The following is a 25,622-nucleotide window of genomic DNA, read 5'->3' as shown; positions in this document are numbered from 1 at the left end:
CAAAGTTGATGAAATTTTACTTTCCTAAATATTTTGTGAAAAAGTCAAGACATCTGTAAAAAAAATGTTTTGCTTTATCTAACTAGGCAAGTCAGTTAAGAACAAATTCTTATTTTCAATAATGGCCTAGGAACAGTGGGTTAACTTCCTTCTTCAGGGGCAGAATGACAGATTTTCACCTTGTCAGCTCAGGGATACGATCTTGCAACCTTTCGGTTACTAGTCCAACGCTCTAACCGCTAGGCTACCTGCCACGCCAACAATTGATTGAACTGAACTTTAAAAAACTTTTTAAGCTTTTTTTTTGTTGATGCATGCATATTATGAATGTGATTACTGATATGATAAGACTCTCTCTTACTTCATATGTCTCTCTCCTTATCTCCCTCCATAACACCCTGCCTTCTTCCCTATCTCTAGGAGTGAACGTGACGTACCCCTCTAGACCAGGCACCCCTCCTCTCTCCTCCACTCAGCTCCTCATAAACCCTGAGGAGGAGGAGTTCCAGCTGGTCGACCTATCACGACGTTTCCTCATCCTGGACTCCTATTGGACGCTTCCCCGCCAGTTTCTGGGCAACAAGGTGCAGCATCTCTCCTGCTCTCCGTTTCTCCAATTGTTCAATGTGACAACATGTTGAAATGAGCTTATACTAACAAGATAACTCCTATTTGAAGTTATATGAATTCTAAATGAAATTGACTTGCACGTCTGAGTGTTGCGTCAGAAAGGGATGTTGAAGTCATATTCAAAAGAAAGAAGCTACTCCACACTGCTTTTGACCATAATCAGTTTCAGCCTCACTGCCTTAGTCAGAGATTCGTCAGAGTTACAGTATAGAACAGTGTTGTTAATACAGAGACTGTATGTATATTTAGATTGACTCCTATGGAGGCTCACTGAAGTACAAGGTGCGTTACACTCTGGCCCGCGGGGAGACTGAGCCTGAGGAGAAACCAGATGTGATTCTGACCGGGAATGGTCAGAGACTGGTCTACCGCAGGGGCAACCCCACCCCCTCCAGGGTGGTCAACAAGAAGGAGATCAAATTCACTGAGGTGGGTCTCAGTCCATCTTTCAACTACAAACAACATATTTACCTCACTTTGTTTCCTTCCTGGCCCTCTTCTTCATTTTTAGTAAAACAATACATCCGTCTCTACACTCTTTGAAAAAAACATGCTATCTAGAACCTTAAAGGGTTCTTCAGCTGTCCCCATAGGAGAACCCTTGAAAAACCTATTTAACCTGTTAGTGATCCCTTTGCGCGCCAATCCCTTTAGCGGGATTGATTTGACAACATCCAGTGAAATTGCAGAGAGCCAAATTCAAACTACAGAAATATCAATATTCAAGATTCATCAAAATAAAGCTTAACTTCTTGTTAATCCAGCCGCAGTGTAAGATTTCAAAAAGGCTTTACGGTGAAAGCAGACCATGCGATTATCTGAGGACAGCTCCCCGCATACAAACACATGAAAATTATTTTCAACCAGGCAGGTGGCGACACAAAAGTCAGAAATAACGATATAATAAATGCTTACCTTTGAAGATCTTCTTTTTACAATCCCAAATGTCTCAGTGACACAATGAATGGTCGTTTTGTTCGATAAATTCCTTCTTTATATCCCCAACATTTCCATTTATTTCACACGTTTGATTCAGAAATACACCGGTTCCAACTCGCCCAACATGACTACATAGTATCTAATAAGTTACCTGTTAACTTGGTCCAAACATTTCAAACAACGTTCCTAATCCAACCTCAGGTATCCTAAAACGTAAATAGTCCTTAAAATTTAAGACTGGATAAACTGTTTCCAATACTGGTTAAAAACAACGTGAAGCACGTTCCAGTTCACGCACACCAAACAGTAGCGTCCACCTGGAGTGACACTTACAAAGAACAGCCATACTTATTCATTTCTCAAAATAAAAACATCGAACAATTTCTAAAGACTGTTGACATCTAGTGGAAGCCATAGGAACTGCAACCAGGTTCCTATTAAATAGGGCTTCCCATAGAAAACCCTTGGGAAATACTATGACCTCAATTCCCCCCCCCCCCTGGATGGTTTGTCCTCGGCGTTTCGCCTGCCAAATCAGTTCTGTTATACGCACAGACATTATTTTAACAGTTTTATAAACTTTAGAGTGTTTTCTATCCAAATCTATTATATGCATATCCTAGCCTCTGGCCCTGAGTAGCAGGCAGTTTACTTTGGGCACGCTTTTCATCCGGACGTGAAAATACTGCCCCCTATCCCTAAGAAGTTTTAAAGGGGATTCTTCATGGAACCCAAAAAGGTTCTACCTGGAACCAAAAAGGGTTCTACCTGGAACCAAAAAGAGATACCCTGTGGGGGACAGCCAAAGAACCCTTTTGGAACCCTTTTGTAGGTCTTACATAGCCTATATGGGGTCAGTGGCTGAGATGTACTAGTCTGGGCATTTTGTATATGATCAGTTGTAAAGATGAAGCCATCTAGGCCTTTAATGTAAAGTATATGATCAGTTGGCTAAAGGGTACTTGTCTAGGACTAACATGCATAGGTTGAGTGTCTGACCTTACATGGTTGGTATGTGTTGTTGTAGGAGAACTGGCAGCACTCGTCGGGACGCCAGGTGTCCCGTGAGGACCTGATGATGACCCTGGCCAGCCTGGAGACCATCAGCATCCGCACCGTCTACGACAACCACATGGTGAGCGTGGCGCTCAGCGACATCGTCATGGACACCACCACCGTGGAGTACAACATCCAGGGCAACGCCAAGGATGTGGAGGAGTGCAGGTGAGATCCCATAGATTGACTTCAGCTCAGGTTGGGATTTGGATTGGATGTAGTTTCTTATCGCCCCATAGAGTAGCAGGCACTAAGAAAATTACTTAAACCGTGGTACCGGTTTTTGTGACATACATTTTTTGTCCCTGCAGCTGAAGATATATTGTAAATAAAGTTGCGTTTGAAATGTAGGAGAGTTTCAGTTGTAATGGCTTTTATGGTGTGTGTCTGTCTCACCCAGGTGTCCCCCTGGCTACTCAGGACTGTCCTGTGAACAGTGCTCCACTGGCTTTGAGCGTGTGTCTGGGGGGAACTTCCTGGGATCCTGTGCTGGATGTAACTGTAATGGACACGCCAGCGCCTGTGACCCTATCAGTGGACACTGTCTGGTGAGAACTCCTTACAATGTAATGATATTATTATACTATTATAAAGTTGTATTAGCCTCAATGTATTTTAGCTGTAAACAAATCTGTTGTAAGTGTTGAGAATGTGTACAAAAAATATTTTAAAATGTGTGGTAAAAAAATGCAAGTAGGATAATTTTTTGTAAATATTTTTCTAAACTGAGTTGTGAGATTTGTGTAAATGAGGTCTTCACGACTTACATGACAGGTTGGGATTGGATTACAATCATGCCCACTTTCCCACTTTCCCACTAACCACGGGATGGTAACGCATAGGAAGAATTGTCATGCACGGATAAACAGCTGTGCTGATGCGCTCTATCCAATCATAGCAGCGAATCTCCAGACAATGACGCAGAGCTGCCCACCTCTTGCTGATGTGATTGATAGTGATCCCTCCAGTCTGCAACTGTTTTGAGCCAAATTAAAATGTATTTATTTACCATAGTTTGACAGCTTGCTGATGATGACATGGTCTCAGAAATCAGTCCTGAGCGCTGCCAGTTCTTTTTCATGCAATTTATTTTACTTGAGAAATACTGCACCAAACACCATAGCTAGATGTAAAATTGTACGACTAAGACCTCCTCTGCAAAAACGTCAAAATTAATTTAACAGATTATTTTATTTATCTTAAATTAATTATATTTTGAGGAAGTGGTAGTGGCTATGTTGTTGCTACGGGGATTCATGAGGGACAAACAACAGTAACTGCCAGGGAACAATAAAGCGACAATAAAGCGATCATAACACACCCTTATCGAACAACACTCTTAAGACAAATCTCCTTTTTCTTTATGAGCAGCAGAAAAACATGCAGAATTGGTCAATTCAGCCGCTCTGTAAGTAATGTATGGACAAGTGTCGTAACTGAACTAACTGAAGTAGTAACTGAACTACGTTCCTCTCCCTTCCTCAGAGCTGCCAGCACAACACTGAAGGTCCTCAGTGTGACAAGTGCAGACCAGGCTACTTCGGTGACCCCAGACGAGGTCGCCCCGATGACTGCAAGCCCTGTCCCTGCCCATACACCGAGACGTCCCGCCGGTGAGGGGTCACCACACACACACACACACACGCACACACACACACACACACACACACACACACACACACACACACACACACACACACACACACACACACACACACACACACACACACACACACACACACACACACACACACACACACACCCTGAGTGACAGACATGGATGGAAAGAGCAGGTTGACGTCCCTGTTGTGCAGATTCAGTGGACTTTCCAGAAGAACACTGGGCTTATTCATTCATTGCTGGTGTTGTCACCTTGTGACCTATGTTGCTACCCATTAACCGGCAGCTAATGTACATATTAATGTAGCTAACATTCTACTCCTGTGATTTGTTTGTGTCTCCCAGGTTCTCCGACACCTGCTTCCTGGACCATGACTCCCAGGCCACGTGCGACGCCTGCAAACCAGGCTACACCGGCCGCCGCTGTGAAAAGTAAGGAAGTGACATCACAAATGACATCACACGCCTTTACGTCAGCATTGGCTTTAAATCAATGCCAGCTTTACTGTATATGGAATAGTCAGTTATAAAGGATAGTTATAGAAGATTAAGATGTTTGTGGGTATTTTTTTCTTCATAGGTGTGCACCTGGGTACCAGGGTAACCCACTACAGCCTAATGGCAAATGTTTTCCAAACAGTGAGTGTTCTGTTTTACATCAGTATTGGGATGGACATTGTTTTTAGGCTTGAAAGTGCCAGGAAAATGCTTTATTTGTATTGTGTTACCCAGAGCCATGTGTACAGTATATGACTGTTTTTTAGCTCTAGTGCATGCCATGCTTTATTTCCTACTTTACCTTTAAGAGCCTCTGTCTTGACCCAGTGTAATTATTAACATCAGTCATACCTGCTGAGGGGGGTGTCATCATCACCCTGGTATGTGGAGGGGTTGGAGTTGATGGAGCACTCCCAGGTACTGATTGATCTCTACTCCCTCCCTCTATCTCCCCCTTTCTTCACTCCCTCCCTCCTTCAGCAAACTCAAAGTGTGATAGCAGAGGAACAGTGAACTCCAACAGCAGACCATGCGCCTGCAAGGTAACACACTACGCTGCTTTGGCTTATTGTACTTCAATCTTACGACCAAAGTTATGAGTAGGGCTTTAGATTAGATTTAGGAGTTACACTCTCAATCACCAACAGTTTAACTCCATTGTCTCGCCCAGTGGTCTCCAACCTTTTCTAACATGAGAGCCACTTTTAAAAAATGAAACGTGTCATGAGCTACACATTTCTTTCTAGCTTTTAAATCGCCACATTCTTCCCTTCTCCTCTCCCTTGCAACTCTTCCTTGCAACTCTTCCACGGGTCCTTTGTGTACAAGAGAAAGTAGTGCACAGTGGTGGAAAAAGTACCCAATTGTCATACTTGAGTAAAAGTAAAGATACTTTAATAGAAAATGACTCCAGTAAAAGTCTAAAAGTATTTTCTTTTTAAAAATACTTCAGTATCAAAGTAAATGTAATTGCTCAAATATACTTAAGTATCAAAAGTAAAAGTAGAGCAAACCATACGGCACCATTTTCTTGTGTTTTTTCTTTATTTAAGGATAGCCAGGGGCATGCTCCAACAGATCAGAGGCAGTAGGGATGACCAGGGATGTTCTCTTGATAAGTCTGAGAATTAGACCATTATCCTGGCCTGCGAAGCATTCAAAATGTAGCAAGTACTTTTGGGTGTCAGGTCAAATGTATGGAGTAAGAAGTACACCATTTTCTTTACGAATGTAGTGAAGTAAAATGATAAGTTGTCAAAAATATAAATAGTAAAGGAAAGATACCCAAAAAACGACTTAAGTAGTAGATCTACTTTAAAGTATTTTTACTTAAGTACTTTACACCACTGGTAGTGGTCAATAGACCTGGTCAAATAATGGTTAATTAACTCAAAGGGGGCCCCACAAAGATCTGTGATTCGTTTCCAAAATTCTGTTTTATATTTTCCCATGTTATGTTTTCTCAGTTTAATTTTTCATGGTTCTCGATTTTTGTAGTTTTTCAAAATTACAATTGTTCGACAAGAAAACAATGAAATTGGATGTTCTGAGTCCATGTCAATGCTTAAATTACATCAGAAGGTCTGGAAGAAAACGAACAAATAGATTTTTGAGTGCAATTCCCCTTTAGTTGCGCATCTAGCGAGTGAGGAATGTGCCTGCCTAGCGATGGTTCCATACTGCTTCTGTTCATTTCATGGCAAAGTTTGCAAATAATAGATACAAATGATATATTTACTCATGATATACTTCTGCCAGGTAAGCCTACTTTGCAGTTATCATTTAATTGAGAAGGTTTTGGGGAAAGTATTTCTGTCAACCCACGAGACAGTAATCACATCAACTGGCTATACACAGGGATAGACAAATGTGCACACCACACAGATAGACTGGGTTATATTGCTGAAAAATAATTGTCAGATATTGTGTTAAGTTAGGCTTTTTAAGCCAATTGTAGCTAAGCAGGGGTGGCAGGTAGCCTAGTGGTTAGAGTGTTGGGCCAGTAACCAAAAGGTTGCTAGATCAAATCCCAGAGCTGACAAGGTAAAAATCTGTCCTTCTGAACAAGGCAGCCACTGTTCCTAGGCTGTCATTGTAAATTAAAATTTGTTCTTAAATTACTTTCCTTGTTAAATTTTAAAAATAATGTCAATGTTGGGTTGATTAGATAGTAGCTAGGAACTTGCAGTGTCTGATACCTGTGTTATTTTTGAATGACAGTTTGCGGGGGAACATGTGTATTGCATGTACATTCAGAATGACTTGGACCTGTGTAGGTTTTACTGCAATTATAATACGATCATCTTTTATGATGAGCCAGCCAGTCAGTCAGTGAGTCAGATGCATGACAAGATGTGTGTCTGGTATATGTGTGTGTTGTAGTCCAATGTGGTGGGGTCGCAGTGTGACGAGTGTAAGAGCGGCGCCTTCCACCTGACAGAGGAGAACCCAGAAGGCTGTCTACAGTGCTTCTGTATGGGCGTCACCAAGCAGTGTGCCAGCTCCACCTGGAGCCGAGACCAGGTCAGTGGCCTGGCCGCACTAATACTACTCACACCAGCCAACACACACTACCTCTATAGGGCACTTAAGACATCACAAAATGCAAGGAATGGTCAAGCACATCCTAAACCACAGCAGTGCATTGAGTCTGGCTTAAGTGCACTTGAGCCCTTTTCGCTTGGATTCTTGAGGACCGAGAAGATACAAAGATGTTGTATCTAAAGTGTGTGTGTTTGTATCCCCCAGGTCCGTGGCGGTGTGAATGGGCAGCTGTTCTCCCTCTCCAACAGTGCTAACTCCAGGACTATCACAGACGGTATCACCCAGAAGGGCTCCTCAGAGGTGGCATACCGCTCCTTCTCTGACATCCCCAAGGACATCTACTACTGGGTCCTACCAGACAGCTTCAGAGGAGACAAGGTGAGAGGGGGAGACAGAGGGAGAGGAAGGAGAGAGAGGACTAAGGGGACTAGGGGAGAGGAGGAAGACAGCGGTTAGAGGGGGAAGAGAGGGGACTAGGGGAGAGGAGGAAGACAGCGGTTAGAGGGGGAAGAGAGGGTACTAGGGGAGAGGAGGAAGACAGCGGTTAGAGGGGGAAGAGAGGGGACTAGGGGAGAGGGGGAGGATAGCGGTTAGAGGGGGAACAGAGAGGACTAGGGGAGAGGAGGAAGACAGCGGTTAGAGGGGGAAGAGAGGGGACTAGGGGAGAGGAGGAAGACAGCGGTTAGAGGGGGAAGAGAGGGAACTAGGGGAGAGGAGGGAGACATGGGTTAGAGGGGGAAGAGAGGGGACTAGGGGAGAGGAGGGAGACATGGGTTAGAGGGGGAAGAGAGGGGACTAGGGGAGAGGAGGGAGACATGGGTTAGAGGGGGAAGAGAGGGGACTAGGGGAGAGGAGGGAGACATGGGTTAGAGGGGGAAGAGGGGGGACTAGGGGAGAGGAGGGAGACATGGGTTAGAAGGGGAAGAGAGGGGACTAGGGGAGAGGAGGGAGACGTGGGTTAGAGGGGGAAGAGAGGGGACTAGGGGAGAGGAGGGAGACGTGGGTTAGAGGGGGAAGAGAGGGGACTAGGGGAGAGGAGGGAGACATGGGCTATAGGGGGAAGAGAAGGGAGAGGAGGAAGACATGGGTTAGAGGGGGAAGAGAGGGGACTAGGGGAGAGGAGGGAGACATGGGTTAGAGGGGGAAGAGAGGAGACTAGGGGAGAGGAGGGAGACATGGGTTAGAGGGGTAGGAGAGAGGACTAGGGGAGAGGAGGGAGACATGGGTTAGAGGGGGAAGAGAGGGGACTAGGGGAGAGGAGGGAGACGTGGGTTAGAGGGGTAGGAGAGAGGACTAGGGCAGAGGAGGGAGACATGGGTTAGAGGGGGAAGAGAGGGGACTAGGGGAGAGGAGGGAGACATGGGTTAGAGGGGGAAGAGAGGGGACTAGGGGAGAGGAGGGAGACATGGGTTAGAGGGGGAAGAGAGGAGACCAGGGGAGAGGAGGGAGACGTGGGTTAGAGGGGTAGGAGAGAGGACTAGGGGAGAGGAGGGAGACATGGGTTAGAGGGGGAAGAGAGGAGACTAGGGGAGAGGAGGGAGACAGCGGTTAGAGGGGGAAGAGAGGGGACTAGGGGAGAGGAGGGAGACATGGGTTAGAGGGGGAAGAGAGGAGACCAGGGGAGAGGAGGGAGACGTGGGTTAGAGGGGTAGGAGAGAGGACTAGGGGAGAGGAGGGAGACAGACTCTAGAAGGGTGATGGGGGAGACAAGTGGAGAGGGGAGAGATGAAGTGATATGAGGAGACAAGATGAGAGGGGAGAGGGTGGGGGAGATGAGTGGTGGTCTTTATGACACTTTGTTTCTCCACTAGACCATGGGGACAGGAGAAACTATCATCCACCGTATTTTGACTTAGTGGCGTGAGGTGTGAAGTAAATGTGGTCAGACTGGATTTCACCGTCCACATGCTCTCTCAACATGTGAAAACTATAAAGGCTTTACATTGCTCCCTAAACAAAGAGAAGCTCTCTACTTGATGATCCATGACCCAGCTAGCCTTATAGGGTGAAATACCTTTCCATCATCGAGTGGCGTTAAGAGGTGGGTTGTTCTAGAACTAGAACCTCTGTCTCTGACATCTGACATATTGTTGCCAGGTGACAGCCTATGGCGGAGAGCTGCGATACACTGTGCGCTATGAGCCGCGGCAACGCTCCCTGGTGATTGACGGACAGCCGGATGTGGTTCTCCAAGGCAACAGCATCTTCCTGGAACACTTCTCCCAGACAAAGCCCCTCCCCCGCGCACCTACCACCGTCACTGTCACCTTCAGAGAGGTGTGTGTCATTGTTTGTATGCAGGTTTAAAAAAACTGACAATAAACTGTTTGTTTTCATTAAGATGTAATAACAGGTTGTCTTTGTGGATGATTTTGTTTAGAATACGTAATTAGATTACCATTAACTCCATCGCTAATCCCAATCCTATTCTTGAATATAATCCCAGCTCTAATCCTGAGTTTGCCTATGCAGACCTTTACACTTCTCTGTCTCTCCCTGTTTTTTCTCCTACCAGTCTGCATGGAGGCGTGCTGATGGACAGCCCTGTACTCGTGAGCACCTCCTCATGGCCTTGGCTGATACTACTGTATTCATGATCAGAGCCACCTACGCTGACAACATGGCTGAGACCAGGTAAGAGAGGACCAGACTACCTGTACTATTGAGATCTACTTCTATTCAACTCTAGTGTAGGTAGGAGAAGGAAGACATATTGAGTCGTACCTCAAATCAGCAGTAGTTTTCCACATAATGATGATTCTAAAGAATAATGTAGGACACTTACTAGAAAGACCATGTGACTGATGTTGTTGTTGTTATTATCTCACCTGCGTTGTTGTCTGTTGTTCAGTCTTTCAGACATCCAAATGGACATTGCAGTTCTACGCTCCACAGGCAACGAACATGCCCTTGAGGTGGAGGAGTGTGCCTGTCCCCAGGGCTACAAAGGACCATCATGCCAGGTACTTTACACACACACACACACACACACCACATAAACATTATCCTGATGACACAAGAACAACCAATACAGTAGCTGTTCCTCTGTTACCACTCCTAGTCGTTAAGCTCCATCACTTTGATTCATAGCACTGTAGACATCTTGGAAAGAAACACAGAGTTGAATTGTTAGAGCATGCTGTAATGGAACAACAAGACAATCTACTGTACTGTCTACATTTCTATTACTACATGGCCTGAGGGGGTTTTCCATGTCTTTTCTTCCATGTCTGTTTCTATACAGGAGTGTGATGTGGGCTACACCCGAACAGGCTCTGGGCTCTACCTGGGTACCTGTGAGAGGTGCGACTGTAACGGCCACGCCAGCGGCTGTGACCAGGAGACAGGCGCGTGCTTGGTAAGGCACACCACCTTCCTACTGTACTGTATGTCAGTAGTACAGTACTACAGCTGCATCTGGCTTTGATGTCTGCTATGGATTCCGCTAATGGTTTCTTGACAAATCTCAACATGTTGATTCAGAACACACATTCGCTCATAATAGGATTTCACTGTTCTATGGACGTGTGTGTCTCCTTTTCTAGCAATGCCTTCACAACACGGCCGGATCAAGGTGCGAGCGCTGTTTGCCAGGTTTCTACGGCAACCCTGTGACGGATGGCCCCCAGGCCTGTCAGCCCTGCTCCTGCCCTGGCACTTCCCCCAGCAACCAGTGAGTTCACTCCTCATGGGCTATACAGCTGCACAGAACTACACCTTTACATGGATCAATGGCTCTGGAACTCTAGCTCCAGACTTATCCTCATGAAGATCCTTATTCTACTGATGAACGTGTCCATTCACCTGCTAGTCAACCTCATAGAGATCCTATTTAATTATGTGGGGTCAACCTGCTCTTTGTAAAGACAGTTGACCTGACAGTGACTGGTCATACAGTTACACTATTGTCTCAAATGTAACCCCATTCATATTATATAGGCTGTAGGCTATACTGTCTCTGATAGAAGACTCTGTCTACCTGCAGGTATTCTCAGTCTTGCTACAAGGATGTGGATGGTCAGCCCACTTGTGATAACTGTCCCCCTGGCTTCACTGGCCGGCGCTGCGAAAGGTACGATTCTCTCCATATCCAGCTCTGTCTCTCTCTATCCCTTCCATCCTTACAGCCAAGCTGTTAAGGGGTCAGTGGTTTGGGGATGCTGGGCTGGCCGGAGCTCGGCAAAGCAGAGGTGATAGGTCTGGCACTGGCACCCACTTGCTTCATTTACAAAATGGGAATAGTAGCATGTCTGTCCATTGCATCCCTCTTTCAACCAGTCATGATTGATTGGTATATATTAGTGAAGTGGTATGGGGGAAGCAAAGCTCAAATCAATGCCACCCATTCCAGTTAGTTAGTAAAGGTTTTGTGTGTTGGTTCTCTGCAGTAGCAGTGCTTTCAATGCTATTTGAGAGGTCAATATTTTTGTATTTTTTATTTAACTAGGCAAGTCAGTTAAGAACAAATTCTTATTTTCAATGACAGCCTAGTTGTGTCCTGAGGAAACCTTATATAACTTGAGTTAACTGCCTGTTCAGGGGCCTGTCAGCTCGGGGGTTTGAACTTACAACCTTCCGGTTATTAATCCAACACTCTAATCACTAGACTACCCTGCCACCCCAATATGTGTGGTGGATTATTGAGCTTAGCTAACGAACATTGTATTTATCAATTGGCATTTTTGTTTTAAAAAAATGTGTCTGGTGTACCATGGGATTATATGTGATATACTAAGGTGTGATAGCATTTGTTGTCGCAAAAGCCAAGTCTTCTTTTTTTTTGGGCCAATCAAGTCTTTCGTTAGGAATGTTTGGACTTGTAGTTGTGTCCTGAGGAACCCTTATGTAACTTGGTTTTTGCTATCTCTCCTCTGCTTCTGCTTCAGTTCCCTCCTTTGATTCAACTTTGCCAGAACCTTTTCAGTCTACTGTTTATGCTCCAGTAGTGCTTTAATGCTTTTAGTAAGGTTTAGAAGCTGTGGGATAATGTTGTCAGTGTTTACATATTCTCTCTCTGAGGCATAAATCTAGAGGTGGCATTTCGAATGTCACATCTGTTTGACGAATCTTTGCTACTCGAGGTGCAAAGATGACGATGAGGTGACCGGTAAAATAAACATCGGTATGTTTTGATAAGTTGAGCCTCCCTGCCTGCCCTATTTATGATTTGAATGTTTTGATCATTAAGAAAACAAGACAGTTGTGTGGACCCGTACCTGCAAGAGGACAATGAGGGATTCCTCCTGTCGGGGTGTGGTGAGGCAGTGTTCAACTGTAGCCTGGAGAAACATGTGGTGGCAGTGGAGATGAGGAGGAGGGGGAGGAGTATTATGAGGAGGAGGAGAAGGAAGACACAGACTTACAGCCCAGAGCCAGTCGAGGAGAAGGAGGAGGTCATAGACTACAGCCCAGAGCTAGTCGAGGAGAAGGAGGAGGTCATAGACTACAACCCAGAGCCAGTCGAAGAGAAGGAGGATTACAAGGTCATAGACTACAGCCCAGAGCCAGCTGAGGAGAAGGAGGGGGAGGTCATAGACTACAGCCCAGAGCTAGTCGAGGAGAAGGAGGAGGAGGTCATAGGCTACAGACCAGAGCCAACTGAGGAGAAGGAGGATTACAAGGTCATAGACTACAGCCCAGAGCTAGTCGAGGAGAAGGAGGATTACAAGGAGGTCATAGACTACAGCCCAGAGCTAGTCGAGGAGAAGGAGGATTACAAGGAGGCCATAGACTACAGCCCAGAGCTAGTCGAGGAGAAGGAGGAGGTCATAGACTACAGCCCAGAGCTAGTCGAGGAGAAGGAGGATTACAAGGAGGCCATAGACTACAGCCCAGAGCTAGTCGAGGAGAAGGAGGAGGTCATAGACTACAGCCCAGAGCCAGTCGAGGAGAAGGAGGAGGAGGTCATAGACTACAGCCCAGAGCCAGCTGAGGAGAAGGAAGAGGAGGTCATAGACTACAGCGGCAGCCCACAGCCAGATGAGGAAGAAGAGGAAGACACAATTTATAGCCAAAGGCCATACCTACCCACACGGTGGCCATCAAACATCCCCACACGGACCCTACTGTCCACTACCAGCCACCGTACCCAACCCACTCACCCTACCATCCCCACTCGCCCTAGCATCCCTACTCGCCTTTCCACTCGCCCACCTGCTCCCACTCGCCCAACCACTTGCCCAACCACTCCTACTCGTCCAACCACAACCACCCCTGTGGATGACATGGTCCGAGTCCACCTGAATAGAACTACACCCAGGGTCCCATCACAGAACACGCTCAGCCCTGAGGTCAGAGAGCACAGCGTCCAGTTCCTAATGAGGCTCCACATGAACCGCTTCAACCAGCGCCTCAGCATGTTGGAGAGCAACACCCTGGACATCAGGGAGGGCATCCAGGCCATGAGGGGCCAGCAGAGCAAGCTCAGCATCCAGCTGGAGACACTCCTGGCCCTGCAGTCAGAGTCTGCCCTTGAGAAGAAAGAGAGGGTGGGCGAGCTGGAAAGTAGCTACATAGACATGGACACCTGTCTGAGAAGGCTGGAGGGTCGTCTGGGGATCGTGATAGATGGGTTTACTGCCCTGGCTCAGGAGATGAACAAGGTGAAACACTTCAGACACACCTCACGGTCTGCTAAAGAGGTGAAGGCACTGCCACCAATCTCTACAGTCTTAGTGCCAGGGGTTACCACAACTCGACCCACCGTCAGGACTTCTCAATTAACAACCATGAAAACACTGAGACCCACTGTCAGGACTCAATCAACAATCACCAGGTCACAAACTAGAGCCACAGTTCCCAAAATCGTACCAATGTCCCATCTCCCTGCTAACAAAGCCACAACAACCCCTCAGAGGAATAGAAAGCACAAACCAACTGTCACCACAAAGTCCACGTCCCAAACATTCACAAAAAGACAAACTACAAAGCCTAAACCATTAATAACTAGAACCACAAAAAGTAGTGTCATTTCGAAGTCCAGCACAACACAAAGTACTACCTTAAGTAATCCCAGGACTAGCACTAGACCACATAGTACAACAAAGCCTAGCGCTAGGCCAAGTACTGCAACAAAGTCTGAAACAAAGACTACGATGGCCAAGAAGATTCCCGTGACAGCTAATAAGCGCTCAACACAGACAAGTCAATCAAAACCAAGGCATGCTAAAGTAGACCTGGCTGCCATTAAGTATCAGCTGGCACCACCCTCCCATAAACTTAAGCCTCCAACACTGGTGTCAAGAAATCCTACGTCAACCAAGTCACGTAATCAAGCTGATAAAAAGGAAGAGGATGCTTCTCGTTCTAGAAGCAGTTATAAAGAAGACAGTGCTTTCAGATTAGTTGTACCTGATTCAAAGATTCAACCCAATGTTAAAATCACAGAAACAGTTGTCAGAGAAACATCCCACTCAAACAAAGGTTATGGGAAAACCACTGCTCCAGACACATACCAGTTGTCCCCACTGTCCCACAAAGTCCAGGAAGTGTCAAAAGCCAAAACCAGTTACTCTAAGAAAGTTCTCACCACCACGTTGGCAACCACCAAAACCACCTCTTCTTTGAAGCGTTCAAAGTTAACCACGAAGAGTAAAGTCCAAACAACTAGTTCCAAGAGATCCCCAAAGAGGAAGAAAACCCAGCACCAGTCTAATGTTCTGGACCTACTCAAACTACTCCAAGGTAATGATGGAAAGTCTTCCCAAAAGAACAAGAAACAGAAGCAAGATGGTTCCTATGGTTCTTTTCACATTGTTTTGGAAGGCTGGCAAATTATCCCTGATTATTTGAGACATTTACAGTGGCTTGCGAAAGTATTCACCCCTCTTGGCATTTTTCCTATTTTGTTGCCTTACAACCTGAAATTAAAATGGATTCTTGGGGGGTTTGTATCATTTGAGTTACACAACATGCCTACCAATATTTTTTCATCGTGAAACAAACATGAAATAAGACAAAAACACAGAAAACTTGAGCATGCATAACTATGCATAACCCCCTTGAAGTCATTACTTTGTAGAGCCACCTTTTGCCGCAATTTCAGCTGCAAGTATCTTGGGGTATGTCTCTATAAGCTTGGCACATCTAGCCACTGGGATTTTTACCCAATCTTCAAGACAAAACTGCTCCAGCTCCTTCAAGTTGGATGGGTTCCGCTGGTGTACAGCAATCTTTAAGTCATACCACAGATTCTCAATTAGATTGAGGTCTGGGCTTTGACTCGTCCATACCAAGACATTTAAATGTTTCCCCTTAAACCACTTGAGTGTTGTTTAAGCTGTATGCTTACATGCTGACCGGACAAGTCGTGTGCGCGAGCGTTGCAAAATACATTTAGAAATCCATGTTATTCAATTATTGCCCCCACACTGATCGCATGCGACGCCAAGGGCTAAAATGGAAGTCATTCCTATTTCTGACGTAGATCGCGCTGAAATTCCTGCCTCTCCCATCTCCTCATTGGTTTATAGAAGCAGGTAGCCACGTGCCATCTCCTCATTGGTTATACCCACGTGGGTGATTGAAAGATTAACTTTGTTGCCGGTTGTCGTGGTAATACTATGAAAGTTTAGATGCGATCACCATATAAGTTCAAAGATGAAAAAGCCTGGAAGGAGGAGCGATGACTAGAAACGATTCGGTTGGCCATTTTTTGTGTGGATAAATTGTCGTAGTAGAGGTCCTTGTGCATTTCAGGTAAAATAACAACTCAATCTTTATATCCCAGGACAAATTAGCTAGCAACAGCAAGCTAGCTAAATAGGACAAATTAACGTTAGCTAGCAAGCTAACTAGCTAAATTGCCATGGATGTTTAATGCTTTTCAACCTGTCCCCAAATTAATGTAATTGGTTCAGAGTTTATTTTGATATTGGTGTGGGGGGGCAAAATACAGTGGGGCAAAAAAGTATTTAGTCAGCCACCAATTGTGCATGTTCTCCCACTTAAAAAGATGCGAGAGGCCTGTAATTTTCATCATAGGTACACTTCAACTATGACAGACAAAATGAGGGAAAAAAATCAAGAAAATCACATTGTAGGATTTTTAATGAATTTATTTGCAAATTATGGTGGAAAATAAGTATTTTCTTCTGTGGAGATTGGAGAACCTTCCAGAAAAACAACCAGCAAAGTACTGAGAGATCCTTGATGAAAATCTGCTCCAGAGCGCTCAGGATCTCAGACTGGGGTGACCTTCCAAAGGGACAGCGACCCTAAGCACACAGCCAAGACAATGCAGGAGTGGCTTTGGGACAAGTCTCTGAATGTCCTTGAGTGGCTCAGCCAGAGCCCAGACTTGAACCCAATCGAACATTTCTGGAGAGACCTGAAAATGCCTGTGCACTGACGCTCCCCATTCAACCTGACAGAGCTTGAGAGGATCTGCAGAGAAGAATGGGAGAATCTCCCCAAATACTGGTGTGCCAAGCTTGTAGCGTCATACCCAAGAAGACTCAAGACTGTAATCGTTGCCCAAGGTTCTTCAACAAAGTACTGAGTAAAGTGTCTGAAGACTTATGTAAATGTGATATTTCAGTTTTTTATTTTTAATACATTTGCTAACATTTCGAAAAAACCTGTTTTTGATTTGTCATTATGGGGTATTGTGTGCAAATTGCTGAGGGATTTTCTTGTTTGTTATCCATTTAGAACAAAGCTGTAACGTAACAAAACGTGGAAAAAGTCAAGGGGTTTGATTACTTTACGAATGCTCTGTATACATACAGTATATAGAGAGTATTACGTTTCAGAGCAGAATATCCCAATTGTAGAAATAACCTCCATTCAACAGACAAATTGTAAATATATATATATATATATATATGTATGCAAGTATATGCATTCTACACAGCACTGTACTCAGCTGCAGTGAAGTATTTGAAGTGAGTTTGTCCGAGGTATCGGCCGTTCCTATGTTCAGGTGTAAATCTATGTTTCAATTCCATCTTCTATTTTTATTGGATGTGTATGCAAATGTGTCCATGTATATGAGATATGTACTTTATGACATGAATTATGCCCTTGGTGCCTTGTGATTGTACTTTAAATGAACTTTTTTTTTCAAATTTGTGTCTTCAATGTCCTATAACTTTACTGTGCATAACACAAATACTAACATTACATCAACAATATCCAGATTTGCCTTCATCATGCATTGGTCAGATAGTTTCCAAAAACATTTTAATCTTCCCACTGTAAAGATAGACTGGACAGGTCTTTCCAAAGTGAGTATATAACATTTAAGTCCCGTTGAAGCTGTGCATTGGTTGGCCTTCAACTGTGGAGTTTCCAGTGACGAGGTAAGAACTGGGGAAGCTAGGGTAGCTCTCCTTCAGGGTATCCTGTCAGCTGGACAGAGCTTTGGTGGAGGGCTTGCTTTGGCAATTGGCTTGCTTGGCAATGGGCATAATTCTTCTCAGCTTCTCAGTGTCATATCATGATGAGATATGATGTCTCTTTCTGCAGTTCGACTTTAGTTTTGTGCCTCTTAATTCTCCTGTTGATTTTCTCAGCTCTGCTCTCTGTCAAGGTTTACTTTGGTGACACGTTATTTTAAGTGACTTTTAATGCAAACTTGTGCAAATGGGTTCCTCAGTTCATCACAGTGGCGGCCCGCTCAATAGGGCGTTAGGGGCGGTATAATATAATATTGTGATTGCTAAAACAAAAATATATACAGTACCAATCAAAGGTTTGGACACACCTACTCATTCAAGGGTTTTATTTTTACATTGTAGAATAATAGTGAAGACATTAAACTATGAAATAGCATATGGAATCATGTAGCAACCAAAATATATCAAAATGTATTTTAGATTGTAGATTCTTCAAAGTAGCCACCCTTTGCCTTGATGACAGCTTTGCACACTCTTGGTATTCTCTCAACCAGATTCACCTGGAATGCTTTTCCAACAGTCTTGAAAGAGTTCCCACATACCTGTATGCTGAGAACTTATTGGCTGGTTTTCCTTCACTCTGCAGTTCAATGCATGCCAAACCATCTTAATTGAGTTGAGGTCGGATGATTGTGGAGGCCAGGTCATCCGATGCAGCATTCCATCACTCTCCTTCTTGGTCAAATAGCCCTTACACAGCCTGGAGGTGTGTTTGGTCATTGTCCTGTTGAAAAACAAAAGATAGTCCCACTAAGTGCAAACCAGATGGAATGGCATATCGCTGCAGAATGCTGTGATAGCAATGCTGGTTAAGTGTGCCTTGAATTCTAAATAAATAACCAACAGTGTCACCAGCAAAGCACCCCTACACCATCACACCTCCATGCTTCACGGTGGGAACTACACATGCGTAGATCATCTGTTCACCTACTCTGTGTCTCACAAAGACACAGCGATTGGAACCAAAAATCTCAAATTTGGACTCATCAGACCAAAGGACAGAATTATTTTGTGTTACTACATGATTCCATGTGTGTTATTTCATAGTTTTGATGTCTTGACAATTATTCTACAATGTAGAAAATAGTAAAATAAAGAAAAACCCTTGAATGAGTAGGTGTGTCCAAACTTTTGACTGGTACTGTATATATTTTTAATTAAAGAATATATACAGTATATTATATAATTCATGGATTATGTTTTAAATGCTCATAAAATTGTGTTAAATGTGTAAATTAAGCTGTTTCAAAAATATTGTTCAAAACAAGTTGTTCAGTGACTACTCTGCCTCTCAGTGACTGCCAGCAGCTCCGCAGGCGCATAGGCCATGCGAACATTGCTAGGATTGCTTACCCAGTTATTTGCTATGACGGAGAACTGCCCTCAACAAAATCGCAAGATTTCATAGCGTATAAGTTAATGGACTGTCCTGGGATGCTCAAATGAGCGCTCAGTCAGAACTTCTGGGTCTGCTCTAGTCTCCATCCCAATGAGTCTCTCGCACCAGATGGCTTTCTGCCATGCGTGAGACTAATCTGCTCTGTCAGGTACAGATGGTTTTCTGCCATGCGTGAGACTAATCTGCTCTGTCAGGTACAGATGGCTTTCTGCCATGCGTGAGACTAATCTGCTCTGTCAGGTACAGATGGTTTTCTGCCATGCGTGAGACTAATCTGCTCTGTCAGGTACAGATGGTTTTCTGCCATGCGTGAGACTAATCTGCTCTGTCAGGTACAGATAGCTTTCTGCCATGCGTGAGACTAATCTGCTCTGTCAGGTACAGATGGTTTTCTGCCATGCGTGAGACTAATCTGCTTTGTCAGGTACAGATGGCATTCTGCCATGCGTGAGACTAATCTGCTCTGTCAGGTACAGATGGCTTTCTGCCATGCCTGAGACTAATCTGCTCTGTCAGGTACAGATGGTTTTCTGCCATGCGTGAGACTAATCTGCTCTGTCAGGTACAGATGGCTTTCTGCCATGCGTGAGACTAATCTGCTCTGTCAGGTACAGATGGCTTTCTGCCATGCCTGAGACTAATCTGCTCTGTCAGGTACAGATGGCTTTCTGCCATGCGTGAGACTAATCTGCTCTGTCAGGTACAGATGGTTTTCTGCCATGCGTGAGACTAATCTGCTCTGTCAGGTACAGATGGCTTTCTGCCATGCGTGAGACTAATCTGCTCTGTCAGGTACAGATGGCTTTCTGCCATGCGTGAGACTAATCTGCTCTGTCAGGTACAGATGGCTTTCTGCCATGCGTGAGACTAATCTGCTCTGTCAGGTACAGATGGTTTTCTGCCATGCGTGAGACTAATCTGCTCTGTCAGGTACAGATGGCTTTCTGCCATGCGTGAGACTAATCTGCTCTGTCAGGTACAGATGGCTTTCTGCCATGCCTGAGACTAATCTGCTCTGTCAGGTACAGATGGCTTTCTGCCATGCGTGAGACTAATCTGCTCTGTCAGGTACAGATGGTTTTCTGCCATGCGTGAGACTAATCTGCTCTGTCAGGTACAGATGGCTTTCTGCCATGCGTGAGACTAATCTGCTCTGTCAGGTACAGATGGCTTTCTGCCATGCGTGAGACTAATCTGCTCTGTCAGGTACAGATGGCTTTCTGCCATGCGTGAGACTAATCTGCTCTGTCAGGTACAGATGGTTTTCTGCCATGCGTGAGACTAATCTGCTCTGTCAGGTACAGATGGTTTTCTGCCATGCGTGAGACTAATCTGCTCTGTCAGGTACAGATAGCTTTCTGCCATGCGTGAGACTAATCTGCTCTGTCAGGTACAGATGGTTTTCTGCCATGCGTGAGACTAATCTGCTTTGTCAGGTACAGATGGCATTCTGCCATGCGTGAGACTAATCTGCTCTGTCAGGTACAGATGGCATTCTGCCATGCGTGAGACTAATCTGCTCTGTCAGGTACAGATGGCTTTCTGCCATGCGTGAGACTAATCTGCTCTGTCAGGTACAGATGGCTTTCTGCCATGCCTGAGACTAATCTGCTCTGTCAGGTACAGATGGCTTTCTGCCATGCGTGAGACTAATCTGCTCTGTCAGGTACAGATGGTTTTCTGCCATACCTGAGACTAATCTGCTCTGTCAGGTACAGATGGTTTTCTGCCATGCGTGAGACTAATCTGCTCTGTCAGGTACAGATGGCTTTCTGCCATGCGTGAGACTAATCTGCTCTGTCAGGTACAGATGGTGCTAAATCAAAAATCAAATTGAACTTGTAAATAAATAATCATAAGAGTCATGGGAGTCTAGGATCTGATAAACCGGACATTTCAAATCAAATCAAAAATCTAATCAAATCGTATTAGTCACATGCGCCGAATACAACAGGTACCGAATTCAACCTTACAGTGAAATGCTCACATACGAGCCCCTAACCAACAATGCGGTTTAAAAAAATACAGATAAGAATAAGAGATAAGATATATAAGTAACAAGTAATTAAAGAGCAGCAGTGAAAAAACAATAGCGAGACTATATACAGGGGGGTACCGATACAGAGTCAATGTGCGGGGGCACCGGTTAGTTGAGGTAGTACGTACATGTAGGTAGAGTTATTAAAGTGACTATGCATAGATAACAACAGAGAGTAGCAGTGGTGTAATGAGGGGGTGGGAGGGGCACTGCAAATAATCTGGGTAGCCATTTGACTATTTACATCCAACAAAAGTCGAAGGACAGAGGGATACACAAGCTAGAACCTTTGGAAGGACAGAAAAAGCATGTCTTTGACTTGCCAATTGGATCATTTCCACCCACGGTGTTCATCAGGTTCTACTGTAGGTGACAGGGCAACATGTTATGTGACTAAAACAGCATAAAACCGGATGTATCACAAAGCATGATCAAATAATTAGCTAGTTACATTAATTTTGAGAAACATTGAGAAATCGTTTTTTCTTTATATCAAATTAACCAGTTATCTGCTTTGATAAGCAGCTAGCTCCCTATAGCTAGCTGGTGGCTGGCTAGCTAGTTAGCTAGCTCCCTATAGCTAGCTGGTGGCTGGCTAGCTAGTTAGCTAGCTCCCTATAGCTATCTGGTGGCTGGCTAGCTAGTTAGCTAGCTCCCTATAGCTAGCTGGTGGCTGGCTAGCTAGTTAGCTATCTCCCTATAGCTAGCTGATGGCTGGCTAGCTAGTTAGCTAGCTCCCTATAGCTAGCTGGTGGCTGGCTAGCTAGTTAGCTAGCTCCCTATAGCTAGCTGGTGGCTGGCTAGCTAGTTAGCTAGCTCCCACGCCAATATCAAGTCTTTCTAAAGTATTATCTGACTAACTCGGAAATACGAGGTTATTTCAGAATGAAAGTTATTGGGCTAGCACATCATGCTTTGTGACATTATTTTAGCTGGATATCCCCAGTTCGATAATGTGTTTTCACTTATTGTATCTGCATTCTTGTTCTATTCTCACTGGTGCATTCGTTCGTGAGCTAGCTGCTCGTTCTAAAAAGTACCATCTAATCTGTTGAAAACAGTGGCAGCATGTGCAGCAGTGGTCATTCGTATTTTTTTTTTAAAGCAAAATTGTATTTATGCTGTTGTTCAAATGCACAGATTGCTTTATATAACTTCTCAAAGAAACTACCGTAGTTCAGCCAATCAGCAGCCGATGGTTTCAACATTTGACACATGTTGCCAACATTGACAATACATATTTTTGATCCTCTTTTTGCATCTGGGAAGTGGTGGAACAAAGCTGTAATTAAGCATGTCTTATTCTGTGAGTCTGAGTCTGTTTGGTAAAACAATGCAGATTATTTACATGCAGAGGACTTGGGAAATGAATAGTGTGTCTCCAACGGACATCCACAATGAATAAATTCTGGATGTTGGCTAATAATGTGACAACTCTATTGTATAGCTTGTATCCATAGTCTTTTCACAGAAATGTGTCTACTCTGGGCCAAGAGCATGCTGTGAGGTCTCATCACGTATCTATCTCCTCACACAGCTAAGCACAGTTTCCTGCCCCCATTGTTCCTTCCTTTGGTTTAAAAAAACGTATCCTCTTTGACTGGAAATGTTTGTTTTAAAGTATAAGTGTTCACCGATCTCTGTTTCAGATGTGCTGCTGGGTACACAGGCAACCCCCAGCTCGGCCAGAGGTGTAGTGACCTGAATGGTATGTGTATGGATTATTCAATTCAATATAGCTTTATTTATCCCCTCAGGGCCAGTTAAGATTGTTATTACACAGTGCTAACAGGCTGCAGCTGCAGACATGTGTACACAATTAAAATTATTGTATTTGATAGAATGAAGGCACACAGAGTGAAAACCTCTGCTGTGTCATGTTTACAGGTAACTGCTATAACTGTGACCAGAGAGGAAGTGAAGGATGCAATGGGAATGGTGTGTGTCGCTGCAAGGTAAGAAAACCAAGGCTCCTGTAAGTGCTTCATAATAACTACCATCCTCATTGACATCCCCAAACCCAATACTCAGACGCGGGCAGTATAGGAGCATCATGGCAAAACCTGTAAGTCTGGCTAATAGCTTCTACCCTCAGACTCAGGCTGCTGAATAGCCACCACTAGTCAGCTACCTGCTCTGCTGTCCCCCCCTCTCCCCACCCTCTACGGACACATACCCTGCCCCCTCCCCAATGGATATTTATCATTGCCACGGTTGTTAATGTGTATATATTATTATTTCTGTTTTATTATTATCTATTTGTATTATATTTGTGTTGGTTTTTTCACTTTGTCCTGCGTTGTTGGAGCACGGAGCGCAAGAATTTCATTGTACCCTGTAATTACATCTGCAACCCTGTACATGGGACTATTAAACTCTTTCAATCTAAATCTAAATATCCTTATCCACTTCTGAGGGTTACCTCCGTGAGATAGTTTGTCCCACAGAAATAGAATAACTGGAATGGCATTCTCATTCAGGTCAATTTTCTATTTCTATGGTTAGTTCCACTCTCACACTATATATAATTGTGTTCCAGATGAACGTTGATGGCCCTGCCTGCTCCAACTGTAAGCAGGGAACCTTTCACATCAGCACAGACAACAAAGATGGCTGCCTGTCCTGCTTCTGCATGGGTGTCACACAGCAGTGCTCCAGCTCCTCCCACTACAGAGACCAGGTACCCAGGCAACAAGAACTAGGAAACTACTTCCTAAATTAAATATATGAGTAAAGTTTTTTTGTTGTAATTTATTTGTTTATACACTCGACAAAAATATAAACGCAACATGTAAAGTGTTGGTCCCATGTTTCATGAGTTGAAATTATCCATACGCACAAAAAGCTTATTTCTCTCAAATGTGATAAAATGTGTTTACATCCCTGTTAGTGAGCCTTTCTCCTTTGCCAAGATAATCCATCCACATGACAGGTGTGGCATGTCAAGAAGTTGATTAAATAGCATGATCATTACACAGGTGACTTTGTGCTGGAGACAATAAAAGGCCACTCTAAAATGTGCAGTTTTGTCACACAACACAATTCCACAGATGTCTCAAGTTTTGAGGGAGAGTGCATTTGGCATGCTGACTGCAGGAATGTCCACTAGAGCTGTTGCCAGAGAATTGAATGTTAATTTATGTACCATACGCGGCCTCCAATGTCATTTTAGAGAATTTGGCATTACGTCCAACCGGCCTCACAACTGCAGACCATGTGTATGGTATCGCATGGGGGCAAGCGGTTTGCTGATATCAACGTTGTGAACAGAGTGCCCCATGGTGGTGGTGGTGGGGTTATGGTATGGGCAGGCATAAGCTACGGACAACAAACACAATTGCATTTTATCTATGGCAATTTGAATGCACAGAAATCCCGTGACAAGATCCTGAGGACCATTGTGAGGCCCATATTGTTTCGGTATCTGTGACCAACAGAGCTATATTCCCAGTCATGTAAAAGCCATAGATTTAGGGCCTAATTTATTCATTTCAAATCATTGATTTCCCCATATGAACTGTAACTCAGTCAAATCTTTGAAATTGTTGCATGTTGCGTTTATATTTTTGTTCAGTATAGATATGTCAAGTGTAATGTTGTTTATATACGTGTTCATGCAGGGCTCATCTGCGAAAGAGTCTGTGGTCTCAGCATGACTCCCGGCTTAAATTAAAGGTTAAATTAAACAGAGCACTTTGAGTGTAGGATGTCCCTGGTCCCAGATTTGTTTAACTTTGACGTGACAATGACCAAGAATTGGTAATTCAACACACAAACAGATAATTACAGCTACTTAGAGAGCACTCTAATTGCCAATAACGCTCTACTGAACTGAACTAAACGGATTCAATTTCCTGAAGCTTTTCCTGTTTCTCTGAGTGAGACTGGTTGATCATTCCTTCCTGTGTGTCCTGCAGGTGGCATCCGTCTTTGTCCCTGGCAACTTCCAGGGCTTTGCTTTGGTCAACCGGCAGCGCACCAACCGTATCTCCACCGGCTTCACTGTGGAAGTGTCCACCGATGGCACACAGCTCTCCTATAGCAACTTTGACTACCTAGGCCAGGAGCCCCACTACTGGCAGCTGCCTGGGGTCTACCAGGGGGACAAGGTGAGTCACAGATGAGGATCTGGCCAACTGGTCAGCAGAGACGTTCCATACTCCTGTAGACCACAGCTCAATCCCAGCTTCCCGGTGCTCTCTATGATGGAAAGCGGCTTCTACTCGTGCTGAAAACTTCTACATTCCTGCTCAATGTTCTCTTTCAATTTCTGCTTAATTAAGTAGCCTGACTTTCTGAGCCAGAGTTGATCTTCTCTTGCTGTGAAATGGGTTTGCTAAATTAGTTATAGCAGAGAACACTGAGAGTGAGGGCCAATGTCCTCTTAGTGTGGAGACAGAGTTTGGTTGTATACTCCATGAATTCACCATTTATTACTAGGGTTAGAACCTCGTCAGAAGGCCTTAGCAGTCTCTGAGATAGTAGACAGTACTTTGTCTGT

The 25,622-nt window shown here is 44.4% G+C and overlaps 1 protein-coding gene across 10 annotated transcripts in view; it reads left to right on the top strand.

Annotated features, from left to right (window-relative positions):
• The window catches only part of hspg2 (heparan sulfate proteoglycan 2), a 193,513-nt gene that overhangs the window by 98,996 nt on the left and 68,895 nt on the right, over nucleotides 1–25,622 (top strand). For all 10 annotated transcript variants that reach the window (XM_031794506.1, XM_031794504.1, XM_031794508.1 and 7 more), the window contains exons 15-34: nucleotides 421–584; nucleotides 880–1,059; nucleotides 2,597–2,793; nucleotides 3,026–3,173; nucleotides 4,111–4,238; nucleotides 4,591–4,677; nucleotides 4,826–4,884; nucleotides 5,224–5,285; nucleotides 7,126–7,266; nucleotides 7,492–7,665; nucleotides 9,385–9,564; nucleotides 9,803–9,921; nucleotides 10,139–10,250; nucleotides 10,532–10,645; nucleotides 10,833–10,960; nucleotides 11,273–11,359; nucleotides 22,771–22,829; nucleotides 23,009–23,076; nucleotides 23,661–23,801; nucleotides 25,039–25,230. In XM_031794506.1, coding sequence (XP_031650366.1) covers nucleotides 421–584; nucleotides 880–1,059; nucleotides 2,597–2,793; nucleotides 3,026–3,173; nucleotides 4,111–4,238; nucleotides 4,591–4,677; nucleotides 4,826–4,884; nucleotides 5,224–5,285; nucleotides 7,126–7,266; nucleotides 7,492–7,665; nucleotides 9,385–9,564; nucleotides 9,803–9,921; nucleotides 10,139–10,250; nucleotides 10,532–10,645; nucleotides 10,833–10,960; nucleotides 11,273–11,359; nucleotides 22,771–22,829; nucleotides 23,009–23,076; nucleotides 23,661–23,801; nucleotides 25,039–25,230 — 2,540 coding nt within the window. The remainder of the gene's footprint in view (nucleotides 1–420; nucleotides 585–879; nucleotides 1,060–2,596; nucleotides 2,794–3,025; nucleotides 3,174–4,110; nucleotides 4,239–4,590; nucleotides 4,678–4,825; nucleotides 4,885–5,223; nucleotides 5,286–7,125; nucleotides 7,267–7,491; nucleotides 7,666–9,384; nucleotides 9,565–9,802; nucleotides 9,922–10,138; nucleotides 10,251–10,531; nucleotides 10,646–10,832; nucleotides 10,961–11,272; nucleotides 11,360–22,770; nucleotides 22,830–23,008; nucleotides 23,077–23,660; nucleotides 23,802–25,038; nucleotides 25,231–25,622) is intronic.

The sequence above is a fragment of the Oncorhynchus kisutch genome, linkage group LG17 (assembly GCF_002021735.2).
Source record: "Oncorhynchus kisutch isolate 150728-3 linkage group LG17, Okis_V2, whole genome shotgun sequence".
Lineage (NCBI taxonomy): Eukaryota > Metazoa > Chordata > Actinopteri > Salmoniformes > Salmonidae > Oncorhynchus > Oncorhynchus kisutch.
The sequence above is the reverse complement of the archived record's forward strand: the minus strand, read 5'-3'. Positions and strand labels throughout refer to the sequence as shown.